This window comes from Rutilus rutilus (genome assembly GCF_951802725.1).
Source record: "Rutilus rutilus genome assembly, chromosome: 24".
Classification (NCBI taxonomy): Eukaryota; Metazoa; Chordata; class Actinopteri; order Cypriniformes; family Leuciscidae; genus Rutilus; species Rutilus rutilus.
Window position 1 is genome coordinate 17,065,445 of NC_140228.1, and position 18,837 is coordinate 17,084,281.

General features: G+C 37.9%; 2 protein-coding genes across 6 annotated transcripts in view; both read right to left on the reverse strand.

Annotated features, from left to right (window-relative positions):
* Positions 1-6,493, reverse strand: part of ncoa2 (nuclear receptor coactivator 2) — a 96,358-nt gene extending 89,865 nt beyond the window's left edge. For 4 of the 5 annotated variants that reach the window (XM_084399147.1, XM_084399144.1, XM_084399148.1 and 1 more), the window contains exon 1: positions 4,936-5,087. The gene's annotated coding sequence lies outside the window, so the exon portion shown is untranslated. Of the gene's footprint in view, positions 1-4,935; positions 5,088-6,318 lie in introns of those variants that run through there. The other variant, XM_084399145.1, reaches the window with a different exon arrangement.
* A 1,343-nt stretch (positions 6,494-7,836) lies between these two features.
* On the reverse strand, positions 7,837-18,152 carry tram1 (translocation associated membrane protein 1). The gene is made up of 11 exons (XM_084399150.1): positions 17,908-18,152; positions 16,485-16,548; positions 15,887-16,008; positions 15,631-15,747; positions 15,466-15,524; positions 14,310-14,394; positions 14,051-14,121; positions 13,531-13,635; positions 13,265-13,408; positions 11,487-11,632; positions 7,837-8,543 (listed from the first exon to the last, which is right to left on the reverse strand). Exons 1-11 carry the CDS (start codon positions 18,028-18,030, stop codon positions 8,470-8,472), a joined length of 1,110 nt encoding a protein of 369 aa, XP_084255276.1. The 5' UTR covers positions 18,031-18,152; the 3' UTR covers positions 7,837-8,469.
* Between the last annotated feature and the right edge of the window lie 685 nt (positions 18,153-18,837).

The following is an 18,837-nucleotide window of genomic DNA, read 5'->3' on the forward strand; positions in this document are numbered from 1 at the left end:
TAGACAAAAAAAAAACTAAACAAAAAAGGCTTCAAATTAAATTAAAACAATATTCTATTTAGAATTGTCAATTATTTGGCATTTAATGGAATTTATTTAATTTAAAAAATGCAAAGCTAATTTCCAGCTCAAGTCCCTACTCATTAGTTCTAACTATAGTTTTTTTGACAAACTCGAGCTGATGCTTTCTGATCACCGTTCTAGAGAAAAGCACATTACTGTTAAATGTGAGCAGCAAAGTCATTTAGGCAAACCTGGTTTCCTCTCTGCCCTTTGCTCCCTGTGTAATTTGAGACACGACTGGAAAAAAGGCCCTGTGCACAGAACTGAATGAAAGGTGTAGAGAGAGAGAGAGAGAGAGAGAGAGAGAGAGAGGGAAGGCATGTTCACATTCAGCTGCGGTCTAACCTAATCAAGCTGGACAAGGTCATCATTTTCCAGCTTTCTTCTAATTAGGCTTAATTCAGTTACCGTAATCCTCACAGCTACTGTGCCCTGGTAAAATACCATGTTACGCATTTAAAATGAGGGTTTGCATCTTTACGATTTTTTTTCAGCCAATGATTTTAGTGCTTGCGTTCCCCCCCGCCCCCCGCATGTCAATCTGATGCCATTTGACATTGATTTGATTTGATAGTGGCTCATATGATCATCCCTCTAACTGACAGACTGCATCTTGTCACCGTGGCGTGAAAATCAAACAGCCTCGTGACAAATTTCTCAAGCTTCTTCTGAGCATGCGTGGCGTCCGGGGCTGCCCGGCTGAAGCCCCGCGACTGTGGAGAACTCATTTTGCAGGAAGATCAAAGTTCAACAATCAGACAGTGATTCACTGTGATGGAATACCACAATCAATAGAGGGAGTCAAAGGTCAGCTGATCCAGGATGAAATCATGGTTCTGGGATTGCTGGCTGGGACGCATGTGAACTAACACTCCTCTTTCCATCCAACCGCCGGCAGCCAGGAGGTCACGTGACCATGGCATCCACTGGTGGATATGCCAGATTTAGATTGCCACGCGTGAATGCCGCTAAACCACAGAGACCTAGACAGCATCAGAGTGCACGCATGCTCATCGGTGAGTCCTGACGGTATATAGTCACACCCACACACTGCAGTTTGTGTGGGAATACATCTTACCACATCATATCGTTTTGACAGTCTTGGCTGACTGAAAACATCCCCTAAGTAATCAGGCTACTACTACAGAATGTCAGGAAAGCTTTCACTATGAAGGAAGTACATGCTTTCTGACAAAAATCTGCTAATTCATACTAGAAAGATTCTGTATAACAGAATGTTTAAAGGCCAAACCATAGACTTTTGACCCTTTTATTGGCAGTTATTTTAGTATTAATTGGAAACATTACTATTTGTAGTTTTTTTTTAAAGAAGTCTCTTATGCTCATCAAGCCTGCATTTATGTGATCAAAAATACAGAAAAAGCAGTTGTGAAATATTTTATCACAATTTAAAATAGTGGTTTTCTATTTGAATATACTTTAAAATATCATTTATTTCTGTGATGCAAAGCTGAATTTTCATCAGCCATTACTCCAGTTTTCAGTGTCACATGATTCTTCAGAACAAAATATTAAAAAAAATATTAAGCAGCACAATTGTTTCCAACATTGATAATATATCAGCGTATTAGAATGATGTCTGCACACTGAAAACTGGAGTAAAGGCTGATGAAAATTCAGCTTTGCAATACAGAAATAAATTATATTTTAAAGTATATTAAAATAGAAAGCATTATTTTAAAATGCAATAGTATTACACAATATTACCGGGTTTTTTTTTCTGTATTTTTGATCAAATAAATGCAGGCTTGATGAGCAGAAGAGACTTCTTTAAAATAATAATAATAATTAAAATTAGTAATGTTTCTAAACTTTTGACCGGTACTGTGAAATATACATACACACACATATATATATATATATATATATATATATATATATATATATATATATATATATATATATGAAGAGTTCAGATGCAAAAGCCTCTAAATGCCATCTGAAATTTTCTTAGGCCTATAGAATGATCATTTTTATCAAGCTCGTATATTTAAATTCAATAATTTCACTTAAATGGCAATGAAGATTACCTATTAATTATCATTTAAGTGAAATTACTGAACTTAAATATACAAGCTTGATAAAAATGATCATTCTATAAGAAAATTTCAAATGGCATTTAGAGGCTTTTGCATCTGAACTCTTCATATATATATATATAGCCTATACTATTTATTAATACTTTGATTTTTATATTTTCAGTTTTCATTTAAACCTTAGTTTAAGTTTTACTAATTTGATGTGGTTTTAGTCTTTTGAAACATTTCTGTTTAGCTTTCATTTATTTCAGTAATTTTAATATTCAACTATTTAAGTTAGGTGCCAAGACAACATTGCAACAATTTTTTTATGTACATTTTTGAGTCTACGTTTACGTATTCCAGCTTTATTTCAATTAAAAACTGTTAATCGTTTTAGCTTTAACACTAACAACACTGGTAGTCTGCTTGACCTATTCACCATAAACACTAATACAATTCTCTGCATTGTTCTCAAATTGAAACAATTAAAGTAATTGCCATATTACTCTTATTTTCGGCTGTGGGTGCGTATACTCGCCACACGAGCCCTACTGTGGAATGTGTCAGCATGATGTAAGAGGTTGGTAACAAAGCTAGCATGAATTGAACTACTGGTCCAACAGGCTGAGTCGCACTACTGCAGCTCTTAGCAGCGCTGATGCAAATCTGAGGTGAACACCAGCTGTCAGTTTACAGGCTCCAAGCTTGGGCATTCAAGCAAATCATTTCTTAAAAGCCACCAATCGAGTAAACCCAATAAGGCTGAGAACCGAGAACCTGTTCTTACACAGAAACGGGTTCAAAGAAAACTGTCATGACATTCGATTCAGCTAACAGAGCGTTGTGCTAAAATGCAGTGTTTTATTTTCTACTTTCCAGTGGCACTGCAACACTGCTACTGAATCACAAAATACACAAAGCAAAACAGATTCCCAAATGAATCCCTTCCCTTTTATGGACCAGTTCTTTAGTGAGTGTGATTCAGCAAGTCACGTATTTTACTGAATCACAAGTTATTTGTCATGTGTGACAAAATCCTGATTTGTTGTTCTAGTTAGTCCTAACACATATCTTATTCAACATTTAGTTAGGTTCAAGTACTGATTTGCCAAGTCTAAAAAAGTCTGGAACATCATTAAAAAGTATTTGTAATAACACGTTTTGATTAAATATTAAAATCTGAGGGTGGTAAAAGCAGTAAAAACAGGATTTTTTTTATTATTATTTCCACAAAATTGTTAATGGAACTATTAATGAACTGGAATCCTTAAAATGGAATGAAATCAGAATCAGAATCAATCATCAGCTACCACATGTAATAACCAAATTTGATTAGAATTAGCCTAAAAGGTTAGTTCACACAAAAATAAAATTCTGTCATTTACTATGAGTTTCTTACTTCTTACTGGAGAAGAAGATATTTTGAAGAATGTTGGTAACCAGACAGTTGATGGACCCCATTGACTTCCATTGTATTTTGTTTTTCTTCTACCAAATAAGTCAGTGGTTACCGTCAACTGTTCGGTTACCCATATTCTTCAATACATCTTATTTTGTGTTCAGCAAAATAAAGAAACTCATATAGGTTTGGGACAAATTGATAACAGCATTTTCATTTTGGGTGAACTATCCCTTTAAGACTATGGTCTGGGAAAATACACAAACAACAACAGGATGTATGCGAACAAATGATCAACCAAATATTCAGGACCGAATGGGGAGAAGAAGCAGCAAGCTATTTCTACGTTAAAAGGATGTGTAACGAGTTAGGAATGAAACGCTTAGGTACATCTAAACATGACCTAGATGCACCTTAGCATTTAAGTCGCAACTCGTCATTTTAAAACGACCGATACCCGGGTTCTCATTTGGTCTTGAATGGGTGGTTCATCATTTGTTTGACCCAATAAACTGCCCGGCGGCGTGACGTCACACAGCGTAAACCATCGTCACGGTGGCTACGAACTCTGTGTCGACCAAACTAAAAATCTGCTCGAGCGCTGGACGACAAAAGCAGCCTCTGCTCCACATATAAAGCGCTGGTGAAAAAAGCGGAGTTCAGGCAAATCACGAGGTAAATGCTAATTAGCAGCATTCCCAGCCATTGGCGCCCCAACTTTTCCTTTCTTCAAACACACGAGACCTGAAAACCGAACCGTGGTGTGCAGTTCAGCAAAGAGCTGACTCACTAATCTCAGCCCTCGCAGAAACGAAACGCGGTGACTGTCAAATAACAACGCGCTTTTACTTTCCGCGAACGATACATTGTTCGCTTTAGCGGCTCGCTTTAGAACTGTTACGTCCAACTCGCTAACAATGTAACACAAACATTCCAACGGAACCCCCATTACCACGTTACCATGTAACTGTTCTGCCCGCTAAAGTTAAAACCCTTCTAAATAGTGTTCCACGGATAGACTTGCCTTCTTCGCATAGTCAAATGGAGGCTCGGAGGCTAAAGCTAGCCAGGCAAATAAGAGGGGGGAGCTGGCTAAACTTAATCGCGAAAATGCAAGCAGCGCGGGCGAATCAAGTAAATCAGCGACACAATTGAAATGTTAAAACAACAACAGCCGTGCATTCGCTTCAAGGTCGCTCAAAGCGATTTGTTTACACAACGACAAGAAACAAAAACACAACTCTCTAACTCTGCAAAGTGGCCAGGCTGATATAGCGAGTGTAGCTGGTTTAGCAAGCTAATGCAGGATAACGCCGCCGCGGAACTGTGATTGGATCCTGCAGCGACTGTGTAAAAAAATCGCGTTACAAAGCCACCCCAAACCGCCATTCACCGGCAAACATAGAACATTTGCAAACACGTCGGACTTACAGTGTTTTGTTTCCTCTTAAATCCCGTACTTAATGTCCAGCTCTGACCTTCGGGTTGGTGAAACAGCATTATAGTTAACTGCCGCCGCCATGTTCCTGCTGCCTTATGCCTAACGATGGCTGGCTGCTTGTTTATCTCGCCAGCAAAACCTCCCCCACATACTACGGGCACCAGTATCTACTCGTTTACTCTAGCCTGCATAGCAACCTTGCAGTGAGCAACGGGGCAAAATGATGATACAGCAAACATAATGACGCGGCTCACCGGTTGGATCGCATTTTTCGTGCCTTTGTAGGCTATATCCTAAACTGCAAGTAGATGCTTCATAATATTTGAGGAGGAAATCAAAGCAGCGCTGAAAAACAGTTTACAAACGCTTTCACCTTTAGTGGCACTGTGTGTGTGAGTGTGAGAGAAAAAAGTGTGCCAGAGTGGTCAGGTCACGAGCCGGTGTTGTTGTTGTTAGTCCGAATCCAAAGCAATCTGCACTCTATTATCAATGTCATAACAGCTTAATTAGAAAAACACATTAGCAGAACCAAATCAAACTGCTTTCCAGACCTTCATACATCACATCCTACTTGTTATGATTTACTTTAAGGCTCTTAGAATACATTTAATCTACATTTTCTTATCAAATAAACACTTTTAACCAAACAAAACAATACACTGCCAAACAGTGTATTAGACGGGCTGTGACTACACAACAGCAAGAGAAAAAGTTCAGGAGTGTTTTGATCTGAGAATAGCATCAATAGATATTGTTAATCCATCATCAGTATTTTGGTAACACTTTACACATCCACTAACAATGAGCAATACATTTGTTACAGGATTTATTAGGCCTCAACTAAGTTTAATAAATGCTGCGGTAGTATTGTTCATTGTTAGTTCATGTTAACTAATGTGAACAAATGAACCCTTATTGTAAAGTGTTTTGCAAGTCTTAAGAGGTCCAAGTCTTCTCTGTACTGAAAATTATTGTATTTGCCACATTATCACTGTATGAGATTGGTATTTTAAATGTCATTATAGCCTAGAAATAAAATATTTAAAGCAAAAGGCTATATACTTTTATGTAATATGAATTTCTCAAGCAGCCCATTGTAATATTTAAGTCAAGACATGTCCTCGATCATGACTATGAATACGCATCTATCTTTTAAAGAGCATTTTGGCCATCTAAAATGGGAACAAGCACGAATATTATTATTTGTCTTTTTCTCTGCCATAATGTAACAGTCTAGTAGTCCACCATGCCTCATAACTGTATTGAGTTGTCAAATTCACACACATTTTTACTTTTCTGCCATAGCCTATATGCGCACGTCAAAAGGCAACACGCTCATGGACTGGTCGATCTGGCAGAAAGCCACAGCTTACCGTGATTAGTCAGCAACAATAACCCCGAAATGCGTCAGGTATCCGATCAAAACCCACACGGCGACAGGTTGATTTCCTATAGCCCATAAAAATACTTCCATGTGAATGTACGCCAGCGACCGAGATCAAGCATCGACGAATCGGAATGAATCCTACGTTCCAACCCGTGTCGATCAAAGGTCTACATCGAAAGTAACTTCTCTCAAAGGGAAAGCTGCAAACAGTGACTTATGCAATATTCTGCTGTTCACTGTTTCAGATTGGCACGCGCTTGCCAACAATTGTGAAACAGCACGGGTTTGTCGCAACGAAATGTCCTTAAAGAGTTCGGTTTAGGAAAGCATTAATACATATTTTGTTATTATGGTTTGTTTAATACTTTTGCTTTAGGAAAATATCTCCAACATACGCGCAGAGTAATTTGAAAGAAACATTAAATATCACTGTTGTCTGTTAAGAAAAATCGTGGCGAACAGCGCCACAACATGGTCAACACTAACATTTTATGCAGAATGACCTCTTAAAATAATTTAAAATGCACTTCATTATGCCTTTTCACATATCTTTTGAGAATTGCGTAGAGTGTGCAAATTATTAATTACTTTAATATTAATATAAAATATCTAATATATATATATAGTCTATGCCAGTGAGGCTCGAGCAACGAACTGTTGCTATGGTTACCCCCTCAGGAGAACGCGACTACTATTCGATTTTAGCGCTTTCTGACCAACTTGGACTCGTAGTTTTGAGAATTGCGTTGTTTTGAGGGATTTTAAGCCCAGTAATTCGCACCATGGACTTCAATGAACTAATACAAAAAAAAACAACAAAAAAAAACAACCTCATTTTTAAAATGTTTTCACCGTAATTTTCTACACTATAAAAAGTTAACAACTTAAAAAAAAAAAAAAAAAGTAGGAAACCTATTGGCTTAAAATTAAGTAAATAAACTTAATACGCAATTGATAAAAATAACTTACCGTATGTGGAGTATTGTCAAATTTTTAAGTTCAGTCACCTGATCACTTTTTATAGTGTACAATGCAATAAAAAATGCAGAAATAACAGGTCATGTTTTGACAAATGCAGTAAAATAGGGACAAATAACCATGAAAACAACATTTTTATTAGTGCATTCACTGGTTGTCTTTCTAATTTGTTGTACTTGGGTAAAAGAAAGGTGAGATAATGATTGTTCCTAACTTCATTCTCAGTATTATTGTTCTTAAACTGAAACTATCTGCTGTGAAAATTGCTCACAATCTCATGGAATGACACTTGTGATTTGACATTACCATGTGTCATCTACACTGAACAGCAATGTCAGCTGTGCAAAGTTCAAGATTAAAAGGTAGAATCTAAAGCACATTGCAGGAACATGTTCCTTTGCTAAATAAACAAAATTTGTGGAGCATTACACTATTCGCTTAGCTTAACCAGTGCAAATGGAATCCATATTTGTTTAAAAAAGGCATCAAATGAATGTTTGCGCTTGTGATCTTATTCTAATGAACAAAAAAAAAAAAAAAAAAAAAAAAAAAAGTGTGACAATGCTTTTATACAACAACACAATGAGGAGACATTAGACATGGTTCCAAATGCATAGGATAGAATCAGAAAAAACTGAGAACTTGCCTTCAGAGAACTTTAAATACACCCCTGATTTCAAACTCAAGTTAAAATACTGGATTATCTCTGATCTGTCAAAATGATGTATGGTTAGGCACTTGTAAAAAATAAGTTACTTTTTTTTCCCCACAGCTTTTGGGTTTTATTTGTAGGTATGGCTGGATCATAGTTTTGGATTAAGCAAATAAAGCAGAAAGTGTATGGACCTTCGGAAAAAGGAAACAAATGAAGGCGAAATAAAAAGACCCCCTCCAAAAAAAAAAAAAACTTTTTTTTTTTCCCTTAAGCCCTTCTTGCAAAGAGATATAATAGTTTGATGGCTTTGTGAAATATAGCATTCAACATCCTACAGGATCAAAGAGCAGGATGAGGAAGTTGCCATATTACAGAGTTTTTTCTTTCTTTTTTTTCAGATAAACAAGAGGGGAAATGGGCAACAGACAAACTGTGGAACAGAGAGGAGGGAGAGGAATGATCAGGCTGATTTCAGCCAGTACAGAAATTGGGAATGTGGGTGGTTTATGATGACTTCTCCTTCCTCGCTCTGGGAGAATCTGCTCCGCTGGCACCAACAGATCCGTTCACACCATTGGCTGTGACAAACACAAATGACAAGAGGTTTGACGTAAGTAATTAGCAGTTTAGATCCCTATAGTTTTGTTATACTGAATATCAGTGACTGCGTCTCCAAGCGGAAAAATGCCACTTAATGAATTTGCTTAAAGGGACAGTTCACCCAAAAATCTGTAATTTACTCACACTCATGTCTTACCAAACCAATAACACTTTGGTCAATCTATAAAACACAAATGAAGGTGTTTTTAACGAAACCTGAGATGTTACTGTCCCTCCACTGAAAGTCCAGGTAGCTATCAAGGTTATAAAGGCATCGTAAAATGAATCAATGTAAATCGAGCGGATTAATTTAGAACATGATCTAAACAATGATCAACAAACATACAAATAGCATATGATAGATACGAAAATTTGTGTGTCAAGAGCTAGAACAAACCTTAGTTCTCATGCATCTTTTGCACACACGTTTGAGCTTCTGCGTTTACCATGTGTGATGTGCTCTATGTATTTGTGTCGATAATCCTTAAGATGTAAATGAAAAACTATATTAAATCTGTTCATCATATCAAGAGATCAAATCTCTTCACAAGACTTGGATTAAATCACTCGACTCATGGATTGGTTTTTACGAGCCTTTATAACCTTTTTGGATCTTTTAACTTATGGTTATCTGGACTTTCAAGGGAGGAACAGAAACCTCTCAGGCCTTATTAAATCTTATGGACTTGGAACGATATCCGGGTGAGTAAATGAGGATAGAGTTTTCCTTTTTGGGGGGTGAACTCTCTTTAATAAAAGCAATACACTTTAAATACAACCCTATTTTCACTATACAGTGCAAGCTCAAGTACTTTACTGATTAAATGTAGAATGTAGATTGTAGAAAGGGCTCTTCTGATTTTGCCATTTTGTGTATATTGCAGTATGTGAATATATCTGTGCAGCGCAGGACTGCCTAAAGTTGACATGTTAGAGCAGTGGATTTCAACCTTTTTGACTTCAAGGCCCTCACAGTCCAAAACAATATTTGAAAAATTTCATAAATTTCTACCCGATAAAATATTTTAGAGCTTGGCATAACTAGAAAGATATGTAGTCATTATAAAAATAAAATTCTTTAAATATATTTCTTATTTTTTGGTTACATCATCTTGAGGCCCCCTTGGAAGTTTGTTGAGGCCCCCTGGTAGAGAACCACAATAAAGAAACATACATGAATGAAAAAAGGCACGGGACGGGCATTATGTTAAAAGGTTAGTTCACCCAAAAATTCCGTCATTCATTACTCACCCTCATATCGTTACAAACCCGTAAAACTTTCCGCTGATCAATATAAACATTGATCAGCGGCCAAAAACAAAAGCTCAACCGAACCTGCTTGACACGCAAGAACAAACCTCATTGGTTGATGTGGAAGCTCAAACGTGCTGCGTAACACGAGAATGAACCACATTGGTTCTTGCGGAAGCTCAAATGTGCTGCATAACACATGAGAATGAACCTCATTGGTTGATGTGGAAGCTCAAACGTGCTGCGTAACACGTGAATGAACCACATTGGTTCTTGCGGAAGCTCAAATGTGCTGCGTAACACACGAGAATGAACCTCATTGGTTGATGTGGAAGCTCAAACGTGCTGCGTAACGAGAACGAACCTCATTGGTTCATGAGAAAGCTCAAATGCGCTGCAAAACACGAGAATGAACCTCATTGGTTCATGTGGAAGCTCAAACGTGCTACGTAACACGAGAATGAACCACATTGAGTCTTGCTGAAGCTCAAACGCGCTGCCTAACACGAGAACGAACCTCATTGGTTCTTGCGGAAGCTCAAATGTGCTGCGTAACACACGAGAATGAACCTCATTGGTTGATGTGGAAGCTCAAACGTGCTGCGTAACACGAGAATGAACCTCATTGGTTCTTGCGGAAGCTCAAACGTGCTGCGTAACACACGAGAATGAACCTCATTGGTTGATGTGGAAGCTCAAACATGCTGCGTAACACGAGAATGAACCACATTGAGTCTTGCTGAAGGTCAAACGTGCTGCGTAACACGAGAATGAACCTCATTGGTTCTTGCTGAAGCTCAAACGTGCTGTGTAACACGAGAATGAACCTCATTGGTTCTTGCTGAAGCTCAAACGTGCTGCGTAACACGAGAATGAACCTCATTGGTTGATGTGGAAGCTCAAACGTGCTGCGTAACACGAGAATGAACCTCATTGGTTCATGAGGAAGCTCAAATGTTCTGCGTAACAAGAATGAACCATTACTTCTTGCACAAGCGCAAATCACCACCTCATTGGTTCTCGCACGTCAAGCGAACATGCTTGAGATTCCGTTTACCACAACTGATGTGTGAATTGATGAATGTTTAGGTGAATAAAAGCCTAAATTCAATCCGTTCATCATATAAAGCGATATTTTCTCCTGAAATTTTGGACTAAATCGCTCAATTCATATGGATTAGTTTTTTGAACTTTTTGAAGCTTCAAAGTTTCAGTTGAGTAGTTGTCTATGGAGACAACTGGGTCTATGTCTCTGATTTCATCAAAAAGATATTCATTTGGGTTCCAAAGATGAAAGAAAGTCTTACGGGTTTGGAACGACATGAGGGTGATTAATTAATGTAATTTAATCATAATAATTCATTTAATTAATAATGTGTGAACTATCCCTTTAAGAACTCAACACAATACTCGCGCTGATTGACACACCTGAGGTGCACACAGAAAGCCGCCTTTTGCAATGCTAAATTCAGTTATCTTTCAAAGTTTATTGCACTTGAAGTATTTTATGTAAAAGCTTATGTCTTAAGTGAACAAACAGTTCGGATGCATGTCAGTTGAATATTAGTAAAATAAAGTGACTACAGCCATAAAAATGACTTGGATCATTGGTCATATCGCCCAACCCCAATTGGAACAGTAGAATCGGATCTTAAGTGGGCAATACTGACCTTTCTTTGATTTGCTCTTAGAAGACGACGGTTTCTTTTTTAAGGTCTGAGTCTGTGCATGTTCTCTCCATCGTCGCAGCTGGAAGTTGATAAATTTCCACATCATAAAAGCCTGAGTGGTGCATATTGCAGCCAGGACAGTCACCCTGAGAGAAACAGAGACATTACAAACAAATCCAACAATAATACAAGCAAAAGGTCATCATTACTTCTTCCATCATCTGGTGTTTAACTAAATAACGTCCATCCAAAAGGCACTCATCTCCAGTAGAAGAGCTTTTACAATGCGATTACATATTCATGTTATGATGGAAATTTTGGGACACTAGAGCAAATTTTTATATATGATGCCAAGTTTTGTTTTTTGCCCAAATGACTGTTGACATCTCTCACTCTGCGAATCAGATGTAAAGGGATAGTTCACCCAAAAATGAAAATTAGCCCATGATTTACTCAACCTGAAGCCATCCTAGCCAGACGAATACAATCGGAGTTATATTAAAAAATGTCCTGGCTCTTTCAAGCTTTATAATGGGAGTCAATGGGTATAATTTTTTGGAAGTCCATCAAAGCACATCCATCCATGATAAAAGTGCTCGACACGGCTCTGGCGGGTTAATAAACGACTTCTGAAGTGAAGCGATGCATTCATGTAAGAAAAATATCCATATTTAAAACTTTATCAACTAAAATAAGTAGCTTCCGGCAGACGGCATGCGCAAGTCGACTTACGCCAAAAGACTAACCCTTGACGATGTATGACGTAGGATGTAGGAGTAGCGTAAGCTTAGACGCCTCTCACGGTTCAAACAAACAGGGCTGGGCAACCACGTTTGTCATTACGTTGTGCATAAAGTTCAAAGGATAGTCTTTCGCCATAAATCGATGAGTACGGCCATCTGATGGAAGCTAGTTATTTTAGTCGATAAAGTTTTAATTATGGATATTTTTCTTACACAAACGCATCGCTTCACTTCAGAAGGCGTTTATTAACCCGCCAGAGCCGTGTCGAGCACTTTTATCATGGATGGATGCGCTTTGATGGACTTCCAAAAAATTATACCCATTGACTCCTATTATAAAGCATGGAAGAGCCAGGACATTTTTTTTTTATATAACTCCGATTGTATTCGTCTAAAAGAAGTATGTCATATACACCAAGGATGACTTCAGGGTGAGTAAATCATGTGCTAATTGTCATTTTTGGATGAACTATCCCTTTAATAAAGCATTGCACATGATACGACATAACCTGTGCAGAACAAACCATTTGAATTCAGGGAATTTTCTACTTCAAAGCTCTAAAGAAATTCAACCATGTCACATGTAAGGCACTTGGTTTACAATAAGGTGCTAAAAATTGCTTCTTGGAAAAAATAAATAAAATAAAAAACAGCAGTTGCTAAAGAGCAATCCAAAATGCTTCAAAACGTTTGCATGATTAATCTATTCATTTCACTGCAGTGAGGAAGTGTAAAGCCCAAAGTATACTTCAGCCGTCCTTTTGACGTAATTTTCATCATCAGGAGGGTTCGCGGATGTCCACACACCCCCAATTGTGAGACCGCGCGGACGGTGCGCATACAACAGCGCATGCGCAAGAAAGACAGAAGAGTCACAACAATTGTACTGCGCATGTGTCGAACTCGGCCATCCGCAGTCGAGTATACTTTGAAAGCTGAGGACACAACTGCGTGCAAGACGCGTCCGGATGTGGAAATTTAAGTATACCCAGGCCTTGAAGATTACAACTAACACAAGATGATCACCCTACTTACCGAACAAACAGGACATTAAAGCTTCCCTCAGCGATGTTAAGACCCTGTTTCTCTGCTCCGGCCAGCCCAAAGCCCACAGTAAGAACAGACAGGGAAAGAGTCAACAAGCGGCCCAGCACAAACAGAACAGCCCACACTGAAAACCTGTTAACATACACAAAAGACTTCATAATGGTCAAACATCCTTGCAAACGCACGCCCTGTGCACAGTAAAAATCATTCAAAGTGTTTATTAGCTGGACTTGTGTCAAATGAATGGCACTCACCCGGTCTGCCTTTCCTCATTGCTGAAGTAAATGAGTCGGGAAACATGGAAGAGGAGCTCAACAAAGTAATGCAGAACCAGCAACACCAGGCCCAACCGGTTCAGACTGGAAATACATAATTAATGGTTTAAACATGAGTGAATGACATTCATCTGTAAATGACAGTCATGTCAACTTTACACCATGTCCTAACCAGGAACCATTAGAGCCAGTCTCTTCATTTAACAGAAGTCTCTTAAGTTCATCAAGGCTGTATTTATTTGAGCAAGAACACAAAACCTAATATTGTAAAATGTTATTACAATTTAAAATAACTGCTTTTGATTTTAAAATGATATTTATTTTTATATTTTTTAAATGGTAATTTATTATTTGTGATGTAAAGCTACATTTTCACCAGCCATTACTCCAGTCTTCACTGAAAATGTTTACACCGTGAACATGTGCAATTTATGTTGTAGTAGAAAATGTGCCCTGACAACTGTTTATGATTAATAAAAATTACAAATTAATTGCTTACTTCAGAATGTAGGCTCCTGCAATTTGGACCAAGTAAAGACTTATATAAACAAGCTGGCGAGGAATGTCTTCCTGAAAAATAAAACAAGACAACATTGTCATGTCTTCTGTCAATTTCCGTGAAGTAAAAGTTTGGTAAACAAAGGAACCTCTGGAGAAGGAAACTGGTCCCGTCACAATAACAGGATGCATGAATAAGTTTTCAGTGAATGTTGTGCATCCTCAACACTGGACACACTACGCTGACTTTGCCTGCTTACTTTCTTGGCCTTCTGGAAGTAGAGCTCGGGGATTGCATGAAGCCAGTAGCCGAGCTGACAGATGTAGTAGAACTTCAGCTGGAACCTAAAACAAGACAAGGAACTTCTTAAGCATCTCCACGACTCATGGAAATCAAATGTCAATGGTAATTGCATTTGCTAGCTGTGTGTTTCATTCAGTAGGTCTACAAAAATCAGAAGAGAGAATTAGAGGTAGACTAATGCAAGATAATTTGATCAGGAGCGTTGAGATAGCTTCTGAACTGTCTTCTCGTGCAAACCAGCTCAGCAGATCAGTTTACCAAAGAAGATGTAACTTATGAGCGCTCATGCAGCGGATCGGGAGATGTGGCGCGAGGTGGAATGTGAACCTCCATCATTTTACGGCCCACTTCAAAAACAACCATCACTTTCCCACCATTAATTAGCATATTCCATTTCTTCAGATTTAAACACGCTAAGCTTTTAAAGGGATAGTTCACCCAAAAATGAAAATTCAGTCATTAATTACTTATGTCGTTCCAAACCAATAAGAGTTTCGTCAATTTTCAAAACACAAATGAAGAAATTTGTAATGAAATCTGAAACATTTCTGTCCCTCCATTGAAAGGATATTCCCCAAAACTCTGACCGTTCAAACCGTTCATAAAATTATATGAATCGAGCGGTTTAATCCAAGTCTTCTGAAGAGATCGCTCAACCGTACTTGCTTGACGCATGAGAACAAACCTCATTGGTTCTTGCAGAAGCTCAAATGTTCTGCGTAACACACGAGAATGAACCTCATTGGTTCCTGTGCGTCAAAAAAGCACGCTTGAGCTTCCAATTACCAAAATGTAATTCTCGATGTACCTTCGCTGATCAGTATTCATATGTTAACCATATAAAGTGATCGTGCCTGTTCAGAAGACTTGCATTAAACCGATTGATTCATATGGATTTATTTTACAATCGTTTTATGAACGTTTTGAAGTGTGAATAGACTTTCAATGGAGGTACCAAAAAAATCATAAAAAAAAAAAAAAAACTTTATCTGCATTCTGAAGTTTTATGGGTTTGGAACAACATAAAGGTGAGTATGGCAGAATTTTCATTGATGGGTGACTAACCTTTAAAATAGTCTGCATTTCACAGAAGCACAGACAGCGGTACTTACGGCATAAGAGTGTGCGGGTAGCCGTCCCACAGGCTGACGGGGTTGGACAGGAGGTTCTCCTTCAGATTAAGCAGAATAAGTCAAATGAATCCTTCAGACACGGCTATAAACATAAACCTGCACATAAGCTCCTATTTATATGAAACTGAGTAGTGAAGCTCTTACAGAGACAAGAATGCTGGCTCCCCACAGGCAGGAGAAGAGGTAGAACGCACTCAGCTGCCCGGACTCATTGAACTTGCTGTGTTTGGTTTTGGAGAAGTGCATCTTCCTGTTGATTTTCTGAACAGTCATGGATTCACGTAAATGGCATAAATCAAAACATTTATTAGTATTAACAGTGTTGCACCAAAACACTAATAAGATACATTAATATTTATGCAAGAATGATAAACTTATTCATTCACAACGGGATACTTACATCCAGCACATATTCCTGAATAATGGCGTGCATGATAATGGCCACTAACATGTAGAAGAAGACGGTGGCCACATCTTTCAGACCGTAATGGAAGTAATTCACTGGCGTTTCCTCTGGACCCCCTAAAATCCACAATACAACCAAAACATAAGCATGCATGCACACTCGGTTTGGCTAGCTTCTTGATTTAATCAAGTATAGACAACTGATATCTGATTTGTTTGTTTAATCTCGAAAAGAAAGATAATGAACAACATAGGCAATGCAGTTGATTTTACAAATTATTGTTTGATCCTTTGGAACTGAGCAATAATCTTGCAAACTATGAGGAGAGAATCATGATAAAACGAACATATGTTATAAATGTTTTTAAATTATTGAGCTAACTTATGAACAGCCACAGCAAGTAGCATCAAACATCAGCTCATTAGTAGACACAAACTTGTTGGAACAAACCCTTCTGTTTAAATTATTATAACAGAAATAGCATACATAAACAATTTGACAGAAAATAATAAATAAATAGACAAAAAATGATTTATACTTAAGCCATGCAAACAGACCAAAATAAACTGGAGGTTATTTACCACATACTTACCATTTGCTGGAATTGTAACATTGTATTGCACAGTTATGAACAAAACCGCTACCTTTGATGTGATCTACATGGAAAGAAACATAAAAGGGCAGTCAATACAAAAATGAATAAAGGAATATTTCACTCTAAAATGAGAGACCTGTCATTATAGAATGGCAGTCAGTCAGTCTCTTTCACTATTCATTTTTATTGTATGGAAAATAAGGTTTTCGACGCAAGTGAATAGTGTTAAAGGATAGTTCACCCAAAAATGAAATTACTCGCCCTCATGTTGTTCCAAACCTGTATGAGTTTTTCTTCAGTTGAACACAAAGGAAGGTATTTTGAAGAATTTTGGTAACCAGACAGTTTAATGGTTAAAGTCAATGGCTGTCTGGCTAACAACATTCTTCAAAATAACTATTATTTTGTGTTCAGCAGAAGAAATAAACTCTTACAGGTTTGAAACAACTTGAGGCCGAGTAAAAATGTTTGCTATTATTTTTGTAAAACTATCCCTTTAAGCAACAGGGTAACGTTAAGTCAGTCACAGAGTTATAATTTTTGGGCAACCTCTTGTTCCTTTAAGTTAATGATATGGCTATAAGCCACATACAGCAAATATAAGCAGTTTTTCATATAATGCACACATTCTTCAAGATATCATTTACACATAAGACACGTCTGTTTAGAAATTCCCATTAAGAGCACCAAATCCGTTTCAGTAACGTAAACTCCATTTCCCATGATGCACCAGTACTGGCGCTGATATTCAGAAAACGATCGTCCAAATCTAACGGTTTTGCAAACTCGCATTCCTAAGTAACGAGGGCTGAGAGTGTAAAATCACTAAGTCGCTATCAGTAAAAGTATTTTGGTTGCAAAAAATCGTGGCCCTCCAGCTGCTGTGCACCGATGACAGCGCTCAGTCATTCTCCGATTGCCACGTAACACTTCATTTGCGCGTAAAAGTATCAGTGCAGCTACAATGTTACGTAATCATTTTTACAACTCAAGTCTTATATTCCGGTCAACACTTCTTTAAATGCAACACATTTGCGCGTGCTTTTCATCTCGCGGGTTTTAAAGTTCCTTAAATCGCTTCATAGGGAATTCCTATCTCGCTCGCTCTCGTGCATTATGTTTCTCTGAATCAAAATTCCCAACTATTTCAATGGAATAAGGCAGCAGCACCTGAGCGTGAGAGTGGGCTAAACCCTGCATTTATATGAATCAGAAATGCAAAAGAATGTAAAAATTCTGTGAATGTAGAAAGTAACCGTTTCATCTGCAGTTAAAGGAAGTGAAAGGATCTGTTCAGACTATGGCAGAACAAGAAAGATCCGCTATAGGTTTCTTATAGAAACACTGATCAGGCTGATTTGTCATCAAACTGGTCTTAAATCTGTACCAGTGAATGAATGAAATAAAAGCGGATTCTCACCTCAAACATTAGACCCAGCAGAAACACCATAGCAACACAAGACACAATATCCGCATGGTTCTGGATCACAAACTCGTGGCTGAGCACCGGTGGGTTCTTGTTGTTCTTTTTTCGGATTCCCATCTTGGTGGATGTTGAGAGAACTTTTGGTGAGTGTGAGTGAGGAACACGTCTTCACTATTGTTATCTGGCAGGCACGTCAGTCTTAACGCCTACTTCTGTCTTTCTTCTTCCATCCTCTTTTTCAATTTTAGCCACTTTATACAATGACAGAAGTCGCAGTAGCGCTATCTGCTGGACTGGAGTATAGGATAAGTTTGATTCGTTCTCAGGCCGAGGGCCTGTAGCGGTTAGAGACGAGCAGCAGGAACCCCTTTGTATAGTGAATAATACAAATAAATAGAGGTGTATCCCACATAGCAAATTTTTTTCTGGCCCAGCTCCAGGCCACACAATCACTTTTCCCTCGGCCCAAGTAGGGGAGAGCGGGGCACAAAGTAACGCTTTTTGACTTTATCAGTTTGTGTAAATCTCCTTATGGTTCAGAGTATTTATTTTTTCCCACATTAATTTCCCACATGTCTAGTACAATTATGTGGTTTTGTTTTATTAATACAGTATATACTTTTTTCTTGATATACCCCAAAAGAATGGAAGTGAAATGTGACAACATGCCCCATAGGTGGGTACATTGTAACATGTGAGGGGCACATTGTAACATGACCATATGACAGCTTAAAATGTTATCTGATCTAATAAAAAAATATACAAGACAAACTAAAAAAAATTCTAAATAAAATACAATTAAAAAACGTTTTCATATAAAATAATGGCAATTTTTTATAATTAAATATAAACTCATTTTTGAGTTTTGACTACGAACACAGGAAAACACAGCTATACAGCATAGTTCAAAACAAATAAGTAATT

What these genes read in the sequence shown, in the direction of transcription:
- tram1 (XM_084399150.1), bottom strand. Translation starts at nt 18,030, where the DNA reads ATGGGAATCCGAAAAAAGAACAACAAGAACCCACCGGTGCTCAGCCAC. An exon ending in TGCTGGGTCTAATGTTTGAG is followed by an intron (nt 16,549 to 17,907) that starts GTGAGAATCCGC and finishes CTTTCCATGTAG; the next exon opens with ATCACATCAAAGGTAGCGGT. An exon ending in AATGAGGAAAGGCAGACCGG is followed by an intron (nt 13,409 to 13,530) that starts GTGAGTGCCATT and finishes GTATGTTAACAG; the next exon opens with GTTTTCAGTGTGGGCTGTTC.